The following is a 16,501-nucleotide window of genomic DNA, read 5'->3' as shown; positions in this document are numbered from 1 at the left end:
ACCTTGACCCTTGTTTCCTTGAATACAGGAAATAAATCACCCATGTGACAGGTGTCCACCCTGCACCTGGAAGACATTCCTTATTGTTAAACAACTCAGAACCAAAAAGTCTGTGTAATCAGATCTTCTTGCCACTTTTCTAATTTACTACTTCGTTTAAATTCCTAACAGATCCCCAAACCTTGCTTAGATTCCTTTCTAATGAGCGCTTTCTTTGTCCTGTCAATTTCTCACAAATTTGTCTAAAAAGTTTTAAAAGGTACCTGGTTCAATCCCTTGAGCCTTATGATTTGAGCAACATATTTTGACTCCTCCGTGCACACATATTAAATGTTTTTTTCTCCTGTTAAATCTAATCTTGTATTAATTTTATCACTTCATTACTAGTCTGGCCATAACAACTAAAGAAAAGTAAAAGAGAGGAATTCTCTCCCTTTCTAACAATATATATGCTAGCGATTGTAATGATCATGGGGAGGAATTCTTCAGGAATGAGGTGTAACCCTGATACCAAGCAATGCATTGAAGGCTAATAACTAATTACAATTCATATTTCATGATGCAGATATTTACTGACTTAATTTCTAAACAAGTTGGTATAAACTAAAATTAAAATGTGAATTATTTTAAAATTTATGTAAGTTGAGCAAGTATTTTATTTGTCAGGTAGGAAAAGAGAGTTAAGAGAATGACATTCTCTTTCTCAAATTAGCACTTTAACACAAAGAGTGCCACTGTTCTATGCAATACATTGCCAGAAAGTTTCATATTCTTTATTGTATCTGGATGAGAACTTTTCTGGTTGTAAAGTGGCCAGTAGAATGTTTTTAAAACTATTATTTAAAAAAAAAAAGACCCTGCTATTTATTATCTGGTCATATGTATTGCTTTTAATGGTAGAAGTTTAAAAGATCCTAGTTGTATATTCTATCCAATTAAGATATTTGTTAATTCAAACAAATTTAGAATATGATTTACTAGCATCACAACATTCTAATGAAAATTATAAAGAGATTGATTTCTATAAATTCATTGTTTATAATTAGGAAAAATCAAATTGCCTATTTTTTAATGATACATAATTTTATTGAACAATGATTTATGCTGTTGATACCTGTATGTCATTTTAATGTTTTTTTTTTCTGTTTAAAATCTGCTTAATCTGTTAGTCTGAAATTGATCCTTTAAATATTTTATATAAACTGTCCTCTTCATGATATAACTAAGGAGCAAATAAAAGCTTGATTTAACTATTTTTATATTTTAGTGAGTTACACACTGGCTCAAACAGGGATATACCAAGAATTTAATATACATCTTCTCTAAACTTTACAGTTCTTTAAATTTACCTTTTGATTACTGTTATTTTATTACCATAGACGTGGGTTCTTCATCTGGTTTCTTTACATATTTCCATTCTTTCACCTGTGTTTATAAATGTTCTGTGAATTTTGGGGATTCCTTGCCTTAGCTTTAAAAGAAAATATTGAGGATCAGCTGTAAAATGTATATAATCCCTCCACTTTTTCTTTAGCCTGTCAATAATCTCTAACCAACAGAAATTTTTTTAAAAAACATTATCAGTTATTGAGCACTTACTATGAGTTTTACTAGTCACAACAGTAGCAGTCCTACTATCCCCATTTAATAAATGAGAAATTAAGTAACTTGCCCAAGGCCATTTAGGTTAATTATTCACGTAACTTTAACTTGGTTTATCCTTTGGTTAAAAGTCTAGTTAGAACTGATAGAGAATATTGGTTTTGCTCCAAACTTCCCATTGAGACTGGAGGTACCTTAGCTACTTACCTCCTCTTTTCCTTTTTTTTCCTACTGTGTCTTTTCTGAGTTTTCTAATTTGTTCCTGTATCACCAAAGTGTCCTTTAGCCCTTGGGTTAACTACATGTCTTTGATTGTCACTTCCCAAGGATGTGCTTGCAATAAGAAGTCAGGTGACCCCAGGACGACAGAATCCGTTTCACTTGCCTGTTCAGGCTGGCCAAGAACTGTCTGCCAAGAGCAGCATCCAGGGAAAAGCCTCCGCAGGAAGGCCTGTCATCCTGTGCCAAGGGGTAAAGCTTTGCCCCACAAAGCATCTTAGTATTATTAAACATTTTCTATTTGTCAGGCGCTTTATAGTCATTTTTATTGGTTCTTTTTACTAGTCATAACTACATCAGAACTGTATTCACTTTTCTTTTAATTAAGTGCTCTGAGTGAAGTGGAAAAGACTGAGGGCCTTGGGGAGCAAGTCTTCAATTGCCAAACAGTCAGGGCGCAGACAGAAAACCGCAGAGACCTGCCTGCTCCCGGTGCGCGTCAGACCCAACTAGGAGGAACTGGTCAGCACCCGGCCACTGCACAAAGGGCTCCATGGGGAGCTCGACTTTATATTAAGAAAAGATCCTCAAATTACTATAACTGTCAGCTACTGACGTCTTGAGCATGTGCTGACATTTGGAAGACTGGCCCAGCCTGTGTCATTCTAATCTAGAATATTCCCTTTTATTTTCCTGAAATGAAAAGAGCACAAAAACCAGTGTCCTTTTTTCTTTTTCTTTAATGCCTAACTACACAGATTTTATAATTTTAGCTACAAATTACAGCTAAAAAAAGTACCACTGTATAAGAAGGGCTAGACCTGGAGTTGGAACTGGAACTTTAACTGTGCTCCTCGGTAGTGAGGTAAACCTGAGAATTTCTTAACCTTTGAGGGTCAGCTTTTCTCATCTGCAGAATGGATATAATCACAGTTCCTATCTTCCCCCCTCAGCTGACTCATACTGTGTATAGATGTATAGAGTATCACAGGACCCACCCCATAATCACGGTATATTCTCCAGGTTGCTGGTCTACCTCCCCCACGAGACTGTGAGTCTACAAGGATGAGACGTGTATATGTGTCCCCACCGTCTATCTATGCCAGTACCTGACACTAGGAAATACCCTACAGAGCTTCCTTAGCACAAAATCACATATGGGAAAGCCCTCTGCAAACTGTAAAGCACTATTCACAAGTACCTTAGTAACTGATTATTCACAGTATGTTCTCACAGACCCGAGATGTGAAAGAAATAATGCTGGGTACCAAAGGAGCCAACCTTTCAGTAATCATAAGAGCTACGATTAAAATGTAAACTGTGGCACAGTACCAGTACGGAATTTCTTTGGGTTACTGCACAATACTCAATCATCGAATATGTGGATTAACAACACAGCGAACATTTAGAAGGGTTGAGATGTAGCAAGACGTGGCAGCCTACCTATAGCTGGAACACCGATAACAGTAGTGTGCTACGACTTTTCCAAAGGTCTCAATGTGAGTACAAAGGAAAGGCTCAAATTTTGGACAAAGTAATGTTTTATTTTTCCAAGTTTTCACATTCTCCTAACACACTTTTAAGGTTTAAATGTTTAGTCTTTCAATTTGGTTGGGCCAACTTCGGTCCCATTTCTTAGGTAGTAATGCACTGTTTACTCTCCAGGGTTTACTTGTGAGCAGTCATTAGATCTAGCCATGAGACTTGCTCCCTCTCCAACAGTCCTCTTTCTGACTTGCCCTAGGTATTCCCACGTAACTGCTCCAGTGCATCTCTGAACTATTTCTAAGTTATTCCTTACCTCCACTTCCCATCCTGGTACACAGTAAGTGCTCAATAAATGCTGTTATAAATGAATCCTATATTCAGAGTTTTTCTGTATAGCATTCTCCTTAGATTATTCAAATCCCAAGAGGTGAATACATCACTCGAGATAGTAGTTAAAATGCTGGGGATAGAATCTATGATTCCATGTTTTTCTTCAGAAGTTAAAAAAAAAAAACTTGAGAAGCATGCCTGGAACTTTATCACTCCCCCTCCCCTTGTAAAATAATTCTGAGAACAGTGAAATCACCAGTACTATGAATATTCTACTGTTATTATAAAAAATTAACATGTGAATAAACACCATGTTGAAAGGAAAAGAAAATGAAGCCAGCATAATCAGTTTTCTAATATTCCCGTTATCCTTTTTTTTAGGTCTTTGTGTTTCTGCAGCAGCCTGTTTTTAAATTGCTATCTCAACTGACTGAAAAATAAATATTCCACAATTCTTTTTTTTTTTCCTGGAGTAAAAAACAATGAAATATTTTTTCAAGATGGAATACTGAAAATCGATTTATATGTAGTTGTGTCAGAAAGAATGTCACAACATAGAAAATTACATTCCAAATAAGCTGGCTTAATAAAATTTATAGAATTAAAGTTATTATCAACTAATAAAATTAATAAAATTCCAAAAGCCCATGAACTTATCCTATAAGGACCGAGGTAGCCGAATACTATAAATATTTGAAGGGCAAACTAAATTAGAGATAATAATCCTGCATCGTCATATAACCACTTTTATTTTATAACAGCGCCTTGTCAAACGAAAAACAAATCACAAGAGGTTAACTGATCAGCAATGTTGCATCAAAACACCAGCCGGCTACTCTGATTCTGCAGTCTATTCCAAACATACATTAGTACACATCAACTTTAAGTGGAACTTCTATTGATTTATACATCCTCAAAGATAGAAATATTAGAAAATTATAGCCCAATTATGCAACAGGGAAATAAAAATACCACAAGATAGGATCTAGCCAAATATAGGCTCTACTTCTAGAGTACTGAAATTAGAATTTATGAAAGTTATTGCTATAATGATCGTCATGTTTTAAGAATCCCAGTATTATGACCGCTCCCTTAATCCCAAACCATTCCAGATAAAACTTAATCTTTTGTGAAAAGCTGTTGACTTCATTCTAAGTCAGCTTTCATGAAGCCACTGGAGTTTGGGCAGCAATTATGGCCATCGAAGCTCCCCCATTCCCTTTCTTCAGCACTTGAGATTTTCTAAGGCTCTATAAAGAGAAATGGGAAGGGTCTGCAGAACAAACCTAGAAGCAGGTGTGGAGGGGCCACAGCATACACAAGACTTAAAAGAAAAAAAGAAAAAACAGGCTTTGGGGTAAACATCCACATGGATGGGCTTTCTGAGGTGACAGGGACAAGGGAGGAGCGTGTAAGAGGCCTCTGGAGATTTCCTATCTACTAGGAGACCCGAGGAAGGGCTACTGAACTGAGTCATGGATACCTCAGAAGAAGAAACAGCAGAGAGGCCCTGCACAGCACCTGGATAAGATATTTTTTAAGAGCACACTCAAAGAATGAGACTAGGACTTTATCATCAGATCAGCAGTTTGTCAAATGTAAAATATTCTGTGCTAAGATAATAAAATGTTAGAAAATGTTTTCAACACTTTCACACAGCAATTCATTTAATGCTGAGGATCACAGACCCCACCTACGAAGTATAACCACTGTTCCCATCAGACTGATGAGAAAAATGAAGCACAAGGCGGTTCTGGGCAAAACTGAAATTTGGCCCAGGACTTCTCAAAAGACTGTTAGGGTCCTCAGACCCAGCAAAGGCTGGAAACCACACAAAGTAAATGGAAGCATTGCATGCTGGTAATATTCGTGTGTGTGTAGTGTGTGTGTGTGTGTGTGTGTGTGTGTGTGTGTATGTGTTTTCTTTTCCTGTTTTAACAAGTTCTTTCTTCTTATAGTGCTCTCCTAGGAAAGCACCTAAGGTAGTGATTTGAATCTAATGTTGTATCATCTTCTCTTTACTGTATTCATTTATTTGAACAGCTGATAAAAATTTTGGAATCAACAGACCATGGATTTAAAAGTGGAGACTGGAATCAGACAGGCCTGATTAAAATCCCAACACAGTTACTTAAGCGAGTTAGTCGACCAGCACCTGTTAACCTTAGTTTCCTCCTTTGTAAAATGGACATAACAACCATAACTCCTTGAAGGGCAGTGTGAGGATTAGAGACCACGCGGACCACTGCTCAAGATGTTTTGTGCACATAAATTGCCTGGGAATCTTGTTAAAATGCAGGTGCTGGTTCAGGGAGACAGACTGGTGAGATTCTACTTTTCCAAAAAGCTCCCAAGTGATGCAAAGGCTGCCAGTAGGAGGACCACTTTAAAGGCCCCAAAACATTTTGGTTATTATTAATGATTACAGTCTACTTCATAACTACAGAATCTGTGAGAGGATGGGACAGCTGACATGAAAGCTTTGCAAGAAGGGAATCATGTTTATCTCTAGAGATTACAGCCCACCGAAATGAGAGCCTCATGGCTTTAACACTACCTTCAACCACTCCTGCCGGGATCTGGTCCAGCTGTCCACTCACTGACCCAGAAGAGCTAGGAAGCTAGGAATGGTGAAATAGTTCACACTGCTAAGTTATGTTCCTTAAAAGCTACATGGCAAAGACTATAATAAGTGTAGGTATCAGAACTTAGCCACAAGCTCAGGAAACTCATCCTAAACACTTATCTCAGACTACAATACCAAAAGAGGATTTTCTCATGGATCAAACTTTTGTGTTTATCTATATGAACAGATTATCCTCGAATATTTTGTCTAAACAGAGGAGTAGCAATATCTACAACTATTAAATGAGAATATATATAGTGTACTTACTAGCTTGGTCCCTGGCATGTGGTAGAAAGCACCCAAATGAGAAACAGTGCTATAATTAATAGTTCCCTTTTTCTTGTGTTAAGAGGAGAAGAATGGAGATTAAACAGTGGGACATCTGATTAAACTGGGTTAACCTGGACAGGGAACAGAGAGTAAAACTAGAAAAAGATGATTACAATCTGCCAAACTAGTCTTGACAGTCTAATTTGGTAACCGAATTACTCACAAAGGAAATGACATTTATCTTTGTCATCTATCAGCATTTTCTTCCAAATTCCTCTCCTTTTTTTCCCCCCCAGGAGCCTAGCACCTAATGCTTTCTTAAATCTGTCAGCCCTGTCAGGTAAGGACATTTTTACCTCCTTCCTCACAGAATGAATCAAAACACCAGTGTTCACTGCCAGGTGATCAGGGGAAAGCAGTAATTCAAGGTGTGAAAGAGTCTAGACACACCCAGGAAAGATTTGTATGGTAAAGATGATTTTCAAATGCTATATGTGGGTGGAGATGGGCTGAAAGGGTGAGAGGCAGAGAATGGTCTGGTGATGTGGGACTAATGGAGCATGTCCCCATCCTCTCCTTCAAGGTCTCCCCAAGTTCCTTCAGTTTTCCAGGGTTATATAAATGGACATGAGAACTTCACCATCCCCATACCGCTGCTTCAGTGTGAGGAACACACTTTGAGACTTCCTTGTACCCCACATATTAAAAATAACCCAGCTTACTGCCTGGAGAGCCAGCAGGAGTTGAACTGTTTGCAATTAAACACAAGTCAAAAACCTCAGAATGTAGAGGGTTTCCAGAAAAAGGAAGTTCCCACTGGGGTTCCCAGAGCAGCCTGAGAGCAAACTGCTATGATGAAAACTCCAATTAAAGCTCAGACACTCTGGAGTTACGATACTGTAAGGTATCTCCTACTTCCGTTATGTTTGAAGATTCTGTTACCCAAGACTTGTACAAAGTTTAGGATAGGATATGAATAAAAATATATCAGTCACTACTGAAAGTTTGCTGTCATATATAAATGGATCTTTTTTAAGGAGAAAGAAAATGTTCTATCAAGTTATTAAAATATAAGCTGAAAGGAAGGAAGTCTGAGTAAAGGAAGTGCCGAACAGAAGGATATGGAGAATTACTGAAAACTTAAAGCACATCTAATTAAGCTGGGCCTCCTATAGTAGTACTAGGGGACATATTGTGATCTGTGTTCAGTTTAAAGCCATGCGTGTGAGATAATACAAGCTCATGAGTGGGGTTAATGTCAGCCCAGAGCCCTATACACTCATTTTTAGACCATACAGACTAGAAGCTCATTCTCCATTAAAAAGACTTGACATCGTTCAGAGCCCATCCTTCTCTCAAAGGAGAATAGGAGGCAAAGAGAAACTTCTATAAATCTGAAAAACCACAGAGCCTAAAACTTTATAGAGCTTAAAACTTTCAAAGTTCATCTATTCCTACTGTGATGTTCATGTATCAAGCAGAGAATCACTTCAGCTTGATGTCCATGACCTTGCCTGTCCTCTGCAAACCCCTACTGAGGGCAAGGACTGACTCCTGTTCCTCTTGACAGCACTTAACAGGCAGAAAGAGGCTCAGGTAACAATGGTTGAATTGAATGCAGCATCTTTAAAAGATCATAGTGTTAAATTAAAAGGCTTATCAGCACAATGATTCAAATCCTAAAGTTATGTTTTCTTTCATTTTAGTTTATCAAGGTCAATCAATACCCTTTCTGAAAGGACCAATAAATCTGCACTCCCCTATTCCCTATTTAATTCTCCAACAAACTCTTTACAAAGGCATCCTAAACGGTATAATGCAATGAATGATCAATCAAGAGAAGTAAAATAGGCCCTAGAAATAAAAGTCTGAGCCTATGACAGACCCACAGATTACTAGTTTATACATTTGGTCCTAATATTTTCAACATAAGTAACAACACAGCAACTCCTGTATCGATTTTCCTTTTGAAATGGCAGTTAAGATACAAAAAGATAACTTGAAATTGAACATTATGTGGGGGGCGGGGAGGTTATAAAATGTAATTTTATTTCATGTTACTCTGCTGTTACATAGGACGAAACTGACCTTTTTATTAATTAAAGTGGAGCTTTGACTGGCCTAGCCAAGGTGAGAATCTGCCTAAGTAGTCTCACATACGACTAGCAGTCTTGTTAGACGAAGGGGCTCTTTTTGCTTGAAATCTATATGCGATGACAAGAGGATGGCCTTTTAGGTGACATTTTTTAGGAAAGACACAAAGATTTGAGTTTTAGACAAATGAGATCCACTTTCTCTTTGGTGACAAATACTTTTTCCTATTTCCCAGATTAGATTTAGTAGATAATAAGCCAACACACGAGTTTATATCTATTTAAAATAATACACTCTAGTACTGACTGCAGTATAATATGCAAGAGTAAGAGAACAGATTTCTTTCCCAAATGACTGCTGCAAAACATTGAGTGCATTATCTTTGAACTTTCTTTATTCTGATATCATTCTAATACTCAAGGAGGCCAAAATCTTGCCAATGAGATTACTTTCCAAGTGGAAAATAGATTATAGAGATTCCTAGTGCAAGAACCAAATTAGTAGGTGCTCAGTAATTGTTTTCTGAATGAATGAAAAGTTACATACTTAATGTTAATGACATTTAGTTCTCTACCAATTTGAACTTTCCATAAAGGAGAGCAAACATTCCTGCAACAGCAAAAGAAATGTAGCCACAAACTAACATTAAAAATTATCTGTTTTAAACAAAGTAGTTAATCATAACAGCTTCGGATAACCACTGCAAAAAAAAAAAAAAAGTTCTCTTAAAATTGTTATAACTGCTAAACACACTACTCCTTTCACATTTATAGAAGTCTGTATCCATCTTTAAGTAGAAAAAGATATCCCTCCTATCTCCAAATGCAAAATAAGACTGGTGATTATTTAAATAATACACAAAATGCATGTTTTCTTTTCTATTAAGTAAAGAGACTAAATATTCCTTCTCCCTTCCCACACTGCGGCACCTGAATCTGAATGAAAACTGTCTTCTCAGTGCTATCAGCGTCTGAGTTCTCAAAAGCAAGGTCATGAACTACTGCGTGTACCCTATGGGGAGGCTGCTCCAATTTTCAGCTTGGAAAATGTAAGGACCAACTCTGAGTCTCCAGTGAAGACAAATAAAATAGAAACAGTCGATGTGCACCACTGACTCCAGAATCTTTCAACTAATAGATTTCCTACTTACAGAATTCCTTAAAAGTCTTTCTGGAAATAATCTGGGTAGGGTCAAGGAAGTATAATTTACTTGCAGCTTTGTCACAAGCTTATGAATGTTTCTATGTGCATTTTAGGAGGCTAATTTTCACACTTTTGTTTGGTACTGGAGAAAGGCACTGTATATAAAAACTTAAAAGAACAAAATCTAAACTCCCATTAGTATTCTTTTTATGTGTGTAAATGCTAAAGACTAAAGTTACAAATCTCTGTCATCCAGCTAAGCTGAAGGACTGTTCTCTGAGGCATGAAAAATGCTGTATTTTCATGCAAAGAGCCCAGCTATGCAGAAGTAAGACAGGCCCACTAAACCTTCTAAAATTATTTCCACGTTGGAGCTAGGAAGTTGCACCAATAACTGGATCATCTTAGATCACAACAGCAACATGGGGAAAAGGGGAACTAAAACTACCCTGTACTTTGAACACAGCTATTCAAGAGAATTAAACAGTGAATAAGTTAAAGCAAACATCACAACCACCACCACCCCGCCCCCTCAAAACAAAAAGCCAGGTACTACGCATGAGTAAAAATCACAAATTCCATCCTTAAGTGAATTAATTTTTCAACCAGTCCCATAAATGACACACTAACATCCTCAAGAAGTAAAAAGAGTCAATGCATTTAAAGTAACAGGCTCTCCATTTCTTGAGAAACCTGCACTGTTAGAAGAGACTTAGAGCATCAAGGCGTGACTACGTTATCAAGAAGTCTAGAATAATAAAGTCAACAGTGGAATTCAGTGCCACATCATTTGATGAGGTCCAGTCAGTATTAAGGTTAGACAGCCTATGTTTATAATTAAGTAATAATAACTGAAACTTAAAGTACACATGGCATTTCCTGGGGATTAATGGCCAGCTATAGTGGACAACCTAAAGTAATGCCTTGTGCCAGTAACCCTAGCCAGTCATTAATCCCCAGGAAATGCCCTGGACCTTAACTGTTACAGCGATTTTAATAAATACAGGAAGAAAAAGTTTAATATCAGCTTTCTACTTAAACATTTGTTTCATACTTAGAATACTCAGACTTCATAAAGTGAATTGAACAGGAGTTACTAGAGTTCCCATAACTTTCTTAATGCTGATAAAAAATTTTTTTTTACTTTAATATATGTGAAAAGCTGACTATAAAATATGGGGAAAGAGAACAACTTTTTGCAGTATTTTAACTACAGGGGACTTAGTTGAGATAATGTTCAAGAGCCCTAATAATAATATACTTAACATGTGGACACTTGAATCTGTATTTAATTTGGGAGCTAACTGACAATTCAAGAAAAATAAAAGAATCGGCATTCAGGTGTATAGAACTGATTTATCTCACTCAGTTAAAACAAGACTGTGACAGAGGGACTGTATTCCCTAGAACAAAACAAAACCAATTAAACAACCCTCCCCCCACCTTTTATGGATTTTAAGCCATGATTCTATAGGACACTGGTGTCAAGAAACCAGCAGACACATGCCAGCAGACAAACTGTTTCATTATTATTCCAAGGTATACATTTTAATAAACTCTTAGGCTTTTAATTCTTAATCAGATGCTATTCTAAACAGACATTTTAAGGGTTTGACTTCAGCAGAAGAATGTGAACATTTATTTTGCTTTCAAAGAAAAACCAAACCCGAATTCTCCAAACAGAAAAAGTTCTCCTCTCCATCCTTAAAACTCCCTAAAACAATCTCTTGGTCTGTCAGAAATGTACTACACACACTAGAAGTGTAGAAAGAAAGACACATAGCCTACGGGTCTTGTGTATTTTAGAGAACTTTGGTGTTTATATTATAGTTCACAGTGCCTTTCTCAGTTGGCCTTGAGGCTTGCTGATTAGCTGGTAAAGGTTTGAATGTGTCAGTTTGTCCAGAACTGGAATTTCCACTTTGGAAAAAGCACAGAGGTACCTGACATCTGTTTCTGGAAGGGCCTAAACTACACCTCCAGACTTAGTCAAAATTCCTACTTCTGCTTGATGGCAGGGAGGTCACATTTGTGAAACCTCCAGTGGCTACTCCTGCCTGCAGAATAGGGCACAGTCCCCATAGACCTCTGGTTTCTGGCTCCTAGAGAAGAGTATCTGAGAGATGGATATAATTTTAATAATACAAACATATTCTTCTAGGAAAAATCATAAGACAAGAAGCATCCACTTAAGCCCCCAGCCTCGACCTAGAATTTGGTACTGCTTAGAATGTTTTAATGTTAAAAGTTACTTTATCTTTGATGAGGACACTGAAGTCCAGAAAGGTGAATTGATTTGCCCAAGATGGCTCAGCTTCTGGGCTACCACTCTTACTTCGGTGTTTTTGCCACACTCCCTTGCAGTGTCTTAATTATCTATCTTCATAAGTCTTATCTGCCACCTAGATGGTGAGCTCCATGGGGCTAGGGAAAGACAGCAATGTTTAATGCCCTCAGTGCTGGGCACCAGAGGGCATGTTCCAATTCAGGGCCTGGCTGGTAGGGCAGATAACCTTTCCATTTAGTAATAACATTAACAACTGACTTTAGTTATGGAAACTATAATCCAAACGTCACTTTTCATTCAAGTGCAAGCTACTGGCACTCAACTGCCAGTCTCTCTACTCGCCCCCTTATAGGAAATGCGATTGGCATGTTTTCTTTTTAATAATTTATAACTGTTCTTTTAACTTCATAAGTTATGGTGAATATGTAATAGGGTATTTTATGGTTACTTTATTCAAATACATTTGAAGTAAATGCTTCCTTTATATGTACCGTATTACTGCACTCTGCCTTATAAAACTCATGCATTCAAAGAGCGAGGCTGCGAGGGCTTGAGCTAACCCTTTTGTTCTGCGAACTTTGAAGGATTAGAGTCACTGCGCAGCAGTGATTGTTAGGGCGCTTGCCCTCTCATATCTTTTAAGGGAAGGTGTAAACTTTCCCGAAAAGCAAGAGTTAAGCTTCAAAGGGTGAAATCGAATCTGCTTCAGTATATTTGCTACTTTTTCAAACTTCCCCCCAACCCAGACCTGCATTAGCACACGTTAGTCCCGAAGTGATACCACAGAAACATTTCATGCATAGAGTTTTTAGCTTGGTTACCTGGGTGGGGGAAACAATAGCAGGTGAAACTACTGTGGGAGAATTGGTGCTTCTGTGCCCATTGGCTTCTGGAAGAAGAGGCAGGGGGTCGTGTTTCACGGAAACCACCACCACCGCATCCACAGGCTCCGAGGGGCGGATACAAAGTCTTTTGGGGGAAGAGGGGCCGCAGATTTCCCCTGACCCGAACACCGACTCGTACAGGGCGCGCTTGGGCGCAGCCTCGGATTTCACGTCGGGCCCGATCTGGCTGTCTTTGGGGAGGATGTAGGTGTTCCCCAGCGAGGGCGGCTGGGGGCGGTGGTGGTGGGATGGAAGTGTAGGGGGGTGGTGGGAGTGGTGGCGGGCCGCCCCGTTGAGAGCCTCGGCATAGCAGCCCTGCGGGGCGGGCGAGCCCAGTTTGGTGCCGATGCCCGCGATGCTGTTAAGTGTGGCGATAGAGACGGCGCCGATGCAGTGGTTGGTGTACGTCTTGGAAAGCTTGGCCGCCTTGGAGAGCATCTGCATCCTGGTGCCCAGTAAGTTCTTGCCGATGGCTTTGTTCTCGTACCAGGTCACATCGCCCTCGCTGCAGTGGTCTCGGGGCCGCTGGAAGAACGCCTTGCAGAGGGGGTTGCGCTTCGACAAATACTTGACGAAACTGGCATAAGGGCAGAACTCGGTGCCCGTCTCGTACATGCGGGGCAAGTTCTCCTCGTCGCTGCTCTCAGCGCGCTTCTTACTCCACGACGACGAGCGCGACTTGTGGTAGGGCCCAAGGGACTTAAAGTAGACGAACTTGCGGCCGTCCTCGTCCATGGCCAGTCCGAAAGAGTCCTCCTCCAGCTCGCGCTGGTTCTCGCGGCCGCGCGTGCAGAAGTACATGCACGTCTCGAACCAGACCTTGTTGAGCAGCCCGAAGGGCGTGTTGGTGCTGAAGACGCTGGAGGTGTAGAGCTTGCGCAGGTCAGCGCGCGTGATGGCTTGCTTCTGCACCACGGGTCCTGCGCCCTGCTCCTCGAGCTTGCGAATGACCGCGGCCAGCGTCAGGTTGGCGCTGCGCAGCTCGGGGTCCTTGGTGAGGTCGAGCGTGCGGCAGTACGGGGGCTCGTTGAGGTAGCGGTTGAGGGAGCTGCGGATGCTGATGAGCGAGGACTTGCTGTAGAGCTGGCCGCTCTTGGAGCGGGCCTCGGCGTAAAAGGAGCGCAGCACGCGACACAGCGCCCCCTTGTCCATGGTTTCGAAGTCTGGGCTCTGCGCCTTCTCGCTCAGGTACTCCCGGAAGATGCGCACGGCGTAGCGGGTGGCCAGCCGGGTGTTCTCGCTCAGCCGGGCCCGCTCGGGGCGCTGCAGCACGTCGGGGTCCAGCTCCGCGCCGTCCCCGGGCGGCCCGCCGCGGGCCCGGGGCGCCAGCAGTCGCGGCGGCGCCTCGGGCTCCAGCACGGCGCTCTGGTCCATATTGATCATATGGACCGGCTCGGGCTCCAGCTCCTCCCCGGCCGAGTCCTCGGGCTCCAGGGGCTCGTCCCAGTCCAGCCCCATCTCCTCCTCCTCCTCGTCCTCCTCCAGCCCCCCGCCTCCGTCCTCCTCCTCGTCCCCCGTTATCTGCACCTCCTGGATCTCGTCGTCCTCCTCCTCTTCCTCCTCCTCCTCGCCGGCGCTGCAGTAGTGTGGGCGGCCGTGGCGGCGGCCGCGGACCCCCGCTCCGCGCTCGCCCTCGCCCCGCTCCCCATTGTTCTCGGCGGCGGCGGCGGCGCTGGCGCTGCCGCCCGCGCTGGTGTTACAGTCCCCGCTGCCAGGCATTCTCGCCATATTGCCGTCTCTCTGCCAGTCCTCGGGCAGGGCGCATGCGCTATATTGGACCGCAGCGCTGAGAGCTTTTGTGTTTAATGACCTTCAGCTACCGGGAGGCAAAGCCGGGCTCTTAAAGGAGCCGCGCTCCAATTGTCAGTTCGGAGCGCTGCTCCAGAGGGGCAGCGGCGCGCAGGGGATGGACCGGAGGCGGGGGGAAGTTAGACTGGGAGAGGGTAAAGACGGAGGCTGGCTGGACCCTTTTCCTCCCCCACCCCTTTCCCACTCCTAAGAAAACTTTGAAGGAGAAAAAAAGAAAGGGGAGGGAGAGTTGTTAGTGGGGGTGAAACACTCCCAACTTACCCTCTGGCGGAGTGGCGCGCGGGCCGAGGCGGGAGAGAGGGTGGGCCGGCGGGAGGGCGGGGCGGTCTCGCTTCTCTAAGTAATGCCCGAGGAGCAGTGCCCCTTCCACCGCCCCTTCATTGCCCCCCGGAGCCGGGGGGTCGGGGAGGCGGCTGAGCCGGGCGGGCCGCGGGTGCTGCTTGGAGAAGCCCGTGTCTGGGGCCGCCCGGAGCAGAGAGGAGCAAGCAGGTTAATGAGCAGGGTGGAGGAGGCACGGCGAGGCCCCGCACCCTCTCTGCGCCCGCGGCCAGGGCGCAGCGGGCGAGGCTTGGGAGCGGGATGGGGCTGGCGGCGGCGGTTCCCCCACCTACTTGCTGGCGGCGAGGCGCGGGGGCCTGGGGCCAGCCGCACGGCTCCCAGCTCCCTTTCCGACTCTTGCAAAGGAGCGAAACGCCCCACGTCAGCCTCATCCCTTTCGACTTTTCCAACAGCCACTTTTAAGCTGTCATTAAAGACCTGGGGCGCTCCCCGTAGGTCCGGGGCAAGTCCGCGCGGGTCCACCCAGCCTGGGGAAGGAGTGAGAAAGAAAGACTAGTTGGGGCAGGTGGGAGGGGAGACGCTGGGAGAGGCGCTCGGGACCCTAGGGACCCCTCCCCGCCCGCCTAGGCCACCGCCCTCCCTGCCCCGGAGCAAACTGACACAACTCCCTTTGGCGAGGCGCTCCACCTGGTTAGAGCTAGAGCAATCGCCTGTCCCTAAGGCCCGTCGGACGGGCGGAAAAAGTGAACTTGGGTCTCGGCCGCCCCCGCTGCCGTCGCAATTCCGATCCTGAGTGCGCTCTCGTTCCAAGTTTGCCAACCGCCATTCGTTCGTCCTCTGGGCTGCGCTGCCTCCGGCGCACGGGGGCGGGCACCTCCGAAACTGGAAAGGCGGCCAAAGAGCTCGCCGAGTCCCGCTTTCCCAGAGGAGACACTGTCCCATTTCCAGCCAAACGCCCGCCCCCGGCGCGCGGTGGGTCTACGCGCGTCCTCGCGTCGCTGCCTCCTGCTCTCCTGGCTCTGGGGCAGCGCCCTCGGAGAAGTCAGAGATCTCGGCTGTTTACTTGGTGGCACAGCCCCTCCGGGGCTCGCGCTGCATCCTAACTTTCTCCTCCTTGGGCAGCCCGAGCGTCGTCTAGCCCGCGCCAGCTCCAAGCCCCAGGGACGAGAGGAACCGACGGAGTCAGGTCCCAACAGCGTGACCCCGGCCGAGCCGGCCCTCCCGTGAGGCAGCCTCGCCAGCTCCTCGAGTGCGTCCTCAGATTTGCATCCCAGTCCAAATTCTCTGCAGTTCGACTGTGGGAGTCTTGTCAATTGCCTATTCCCCTCTCCCGGGCCCTCGGTCTTGCTTTCCTGGCAATTTATAATTTTACACATCAATAGAAACCCATCCGTCAATTGTAATTTAAAAAAAAAAAAAGTAAGGAGAACTAGGTCTCTGGGCCGCGTGGGCGTCTTAGTAGGAGTGATG

General features: G+C 43.5%; 1 protein-coding gene across 3 annotated transcripts in view; it reads right to left on the bottom strand.

Annotated features, from left to right (window-relative positions):
- The window catches only part of KCTD1 (potassium channel tetramerization domain containing 1), an 85,922-nt gene extending 70,375 nt beyond the window's left edge, over nt 1–15,547 (bottom strand). Inside the window, exon 1 of one of the 3 annotated variants that reach the window (XR_005648907.1) lies at nt 12,881–14,914. Coding sequence is in view for 1 of the 3 variants with exons in the window: in XM_039844010.1 (XP_039699944.1) it covers nt 12,881–14,671 (1,791 nt within the window). In the remaining 2 variants the exon portion in view is untranslated. Of the gene's footprint in view, nt 1–12,880; nt 14,915–15,013 lie in introns of those variants that run through there. The other 2 variants (XM_039844011.1, XM_039844010.1) reach the window with 2 other exon arrangements.
- Between the last annotated feature and the right edge of the window lie 954 nt (nt 15,548–16,501).

This window comes from Pteropus medius, unplaced genomic scaffold, assembly GCF_902729225.1.
Source record: "Pteropus medius unplaced genomic scaffold, Ma_sr-lr_union100, whole genome shotgun sequence".
NCBI classification, from domain to species: Eukaryota; Metazoa; Chordata; class Mammalia; order Chiroptera; family Pteropodidae; genus Pteropus; species Pteropus medius.
The sequence above is the reverse complement of the archived record's forward strand: the minus strand, read 5'-3'. Positions and strand labels throughout refer to the sequence as shown.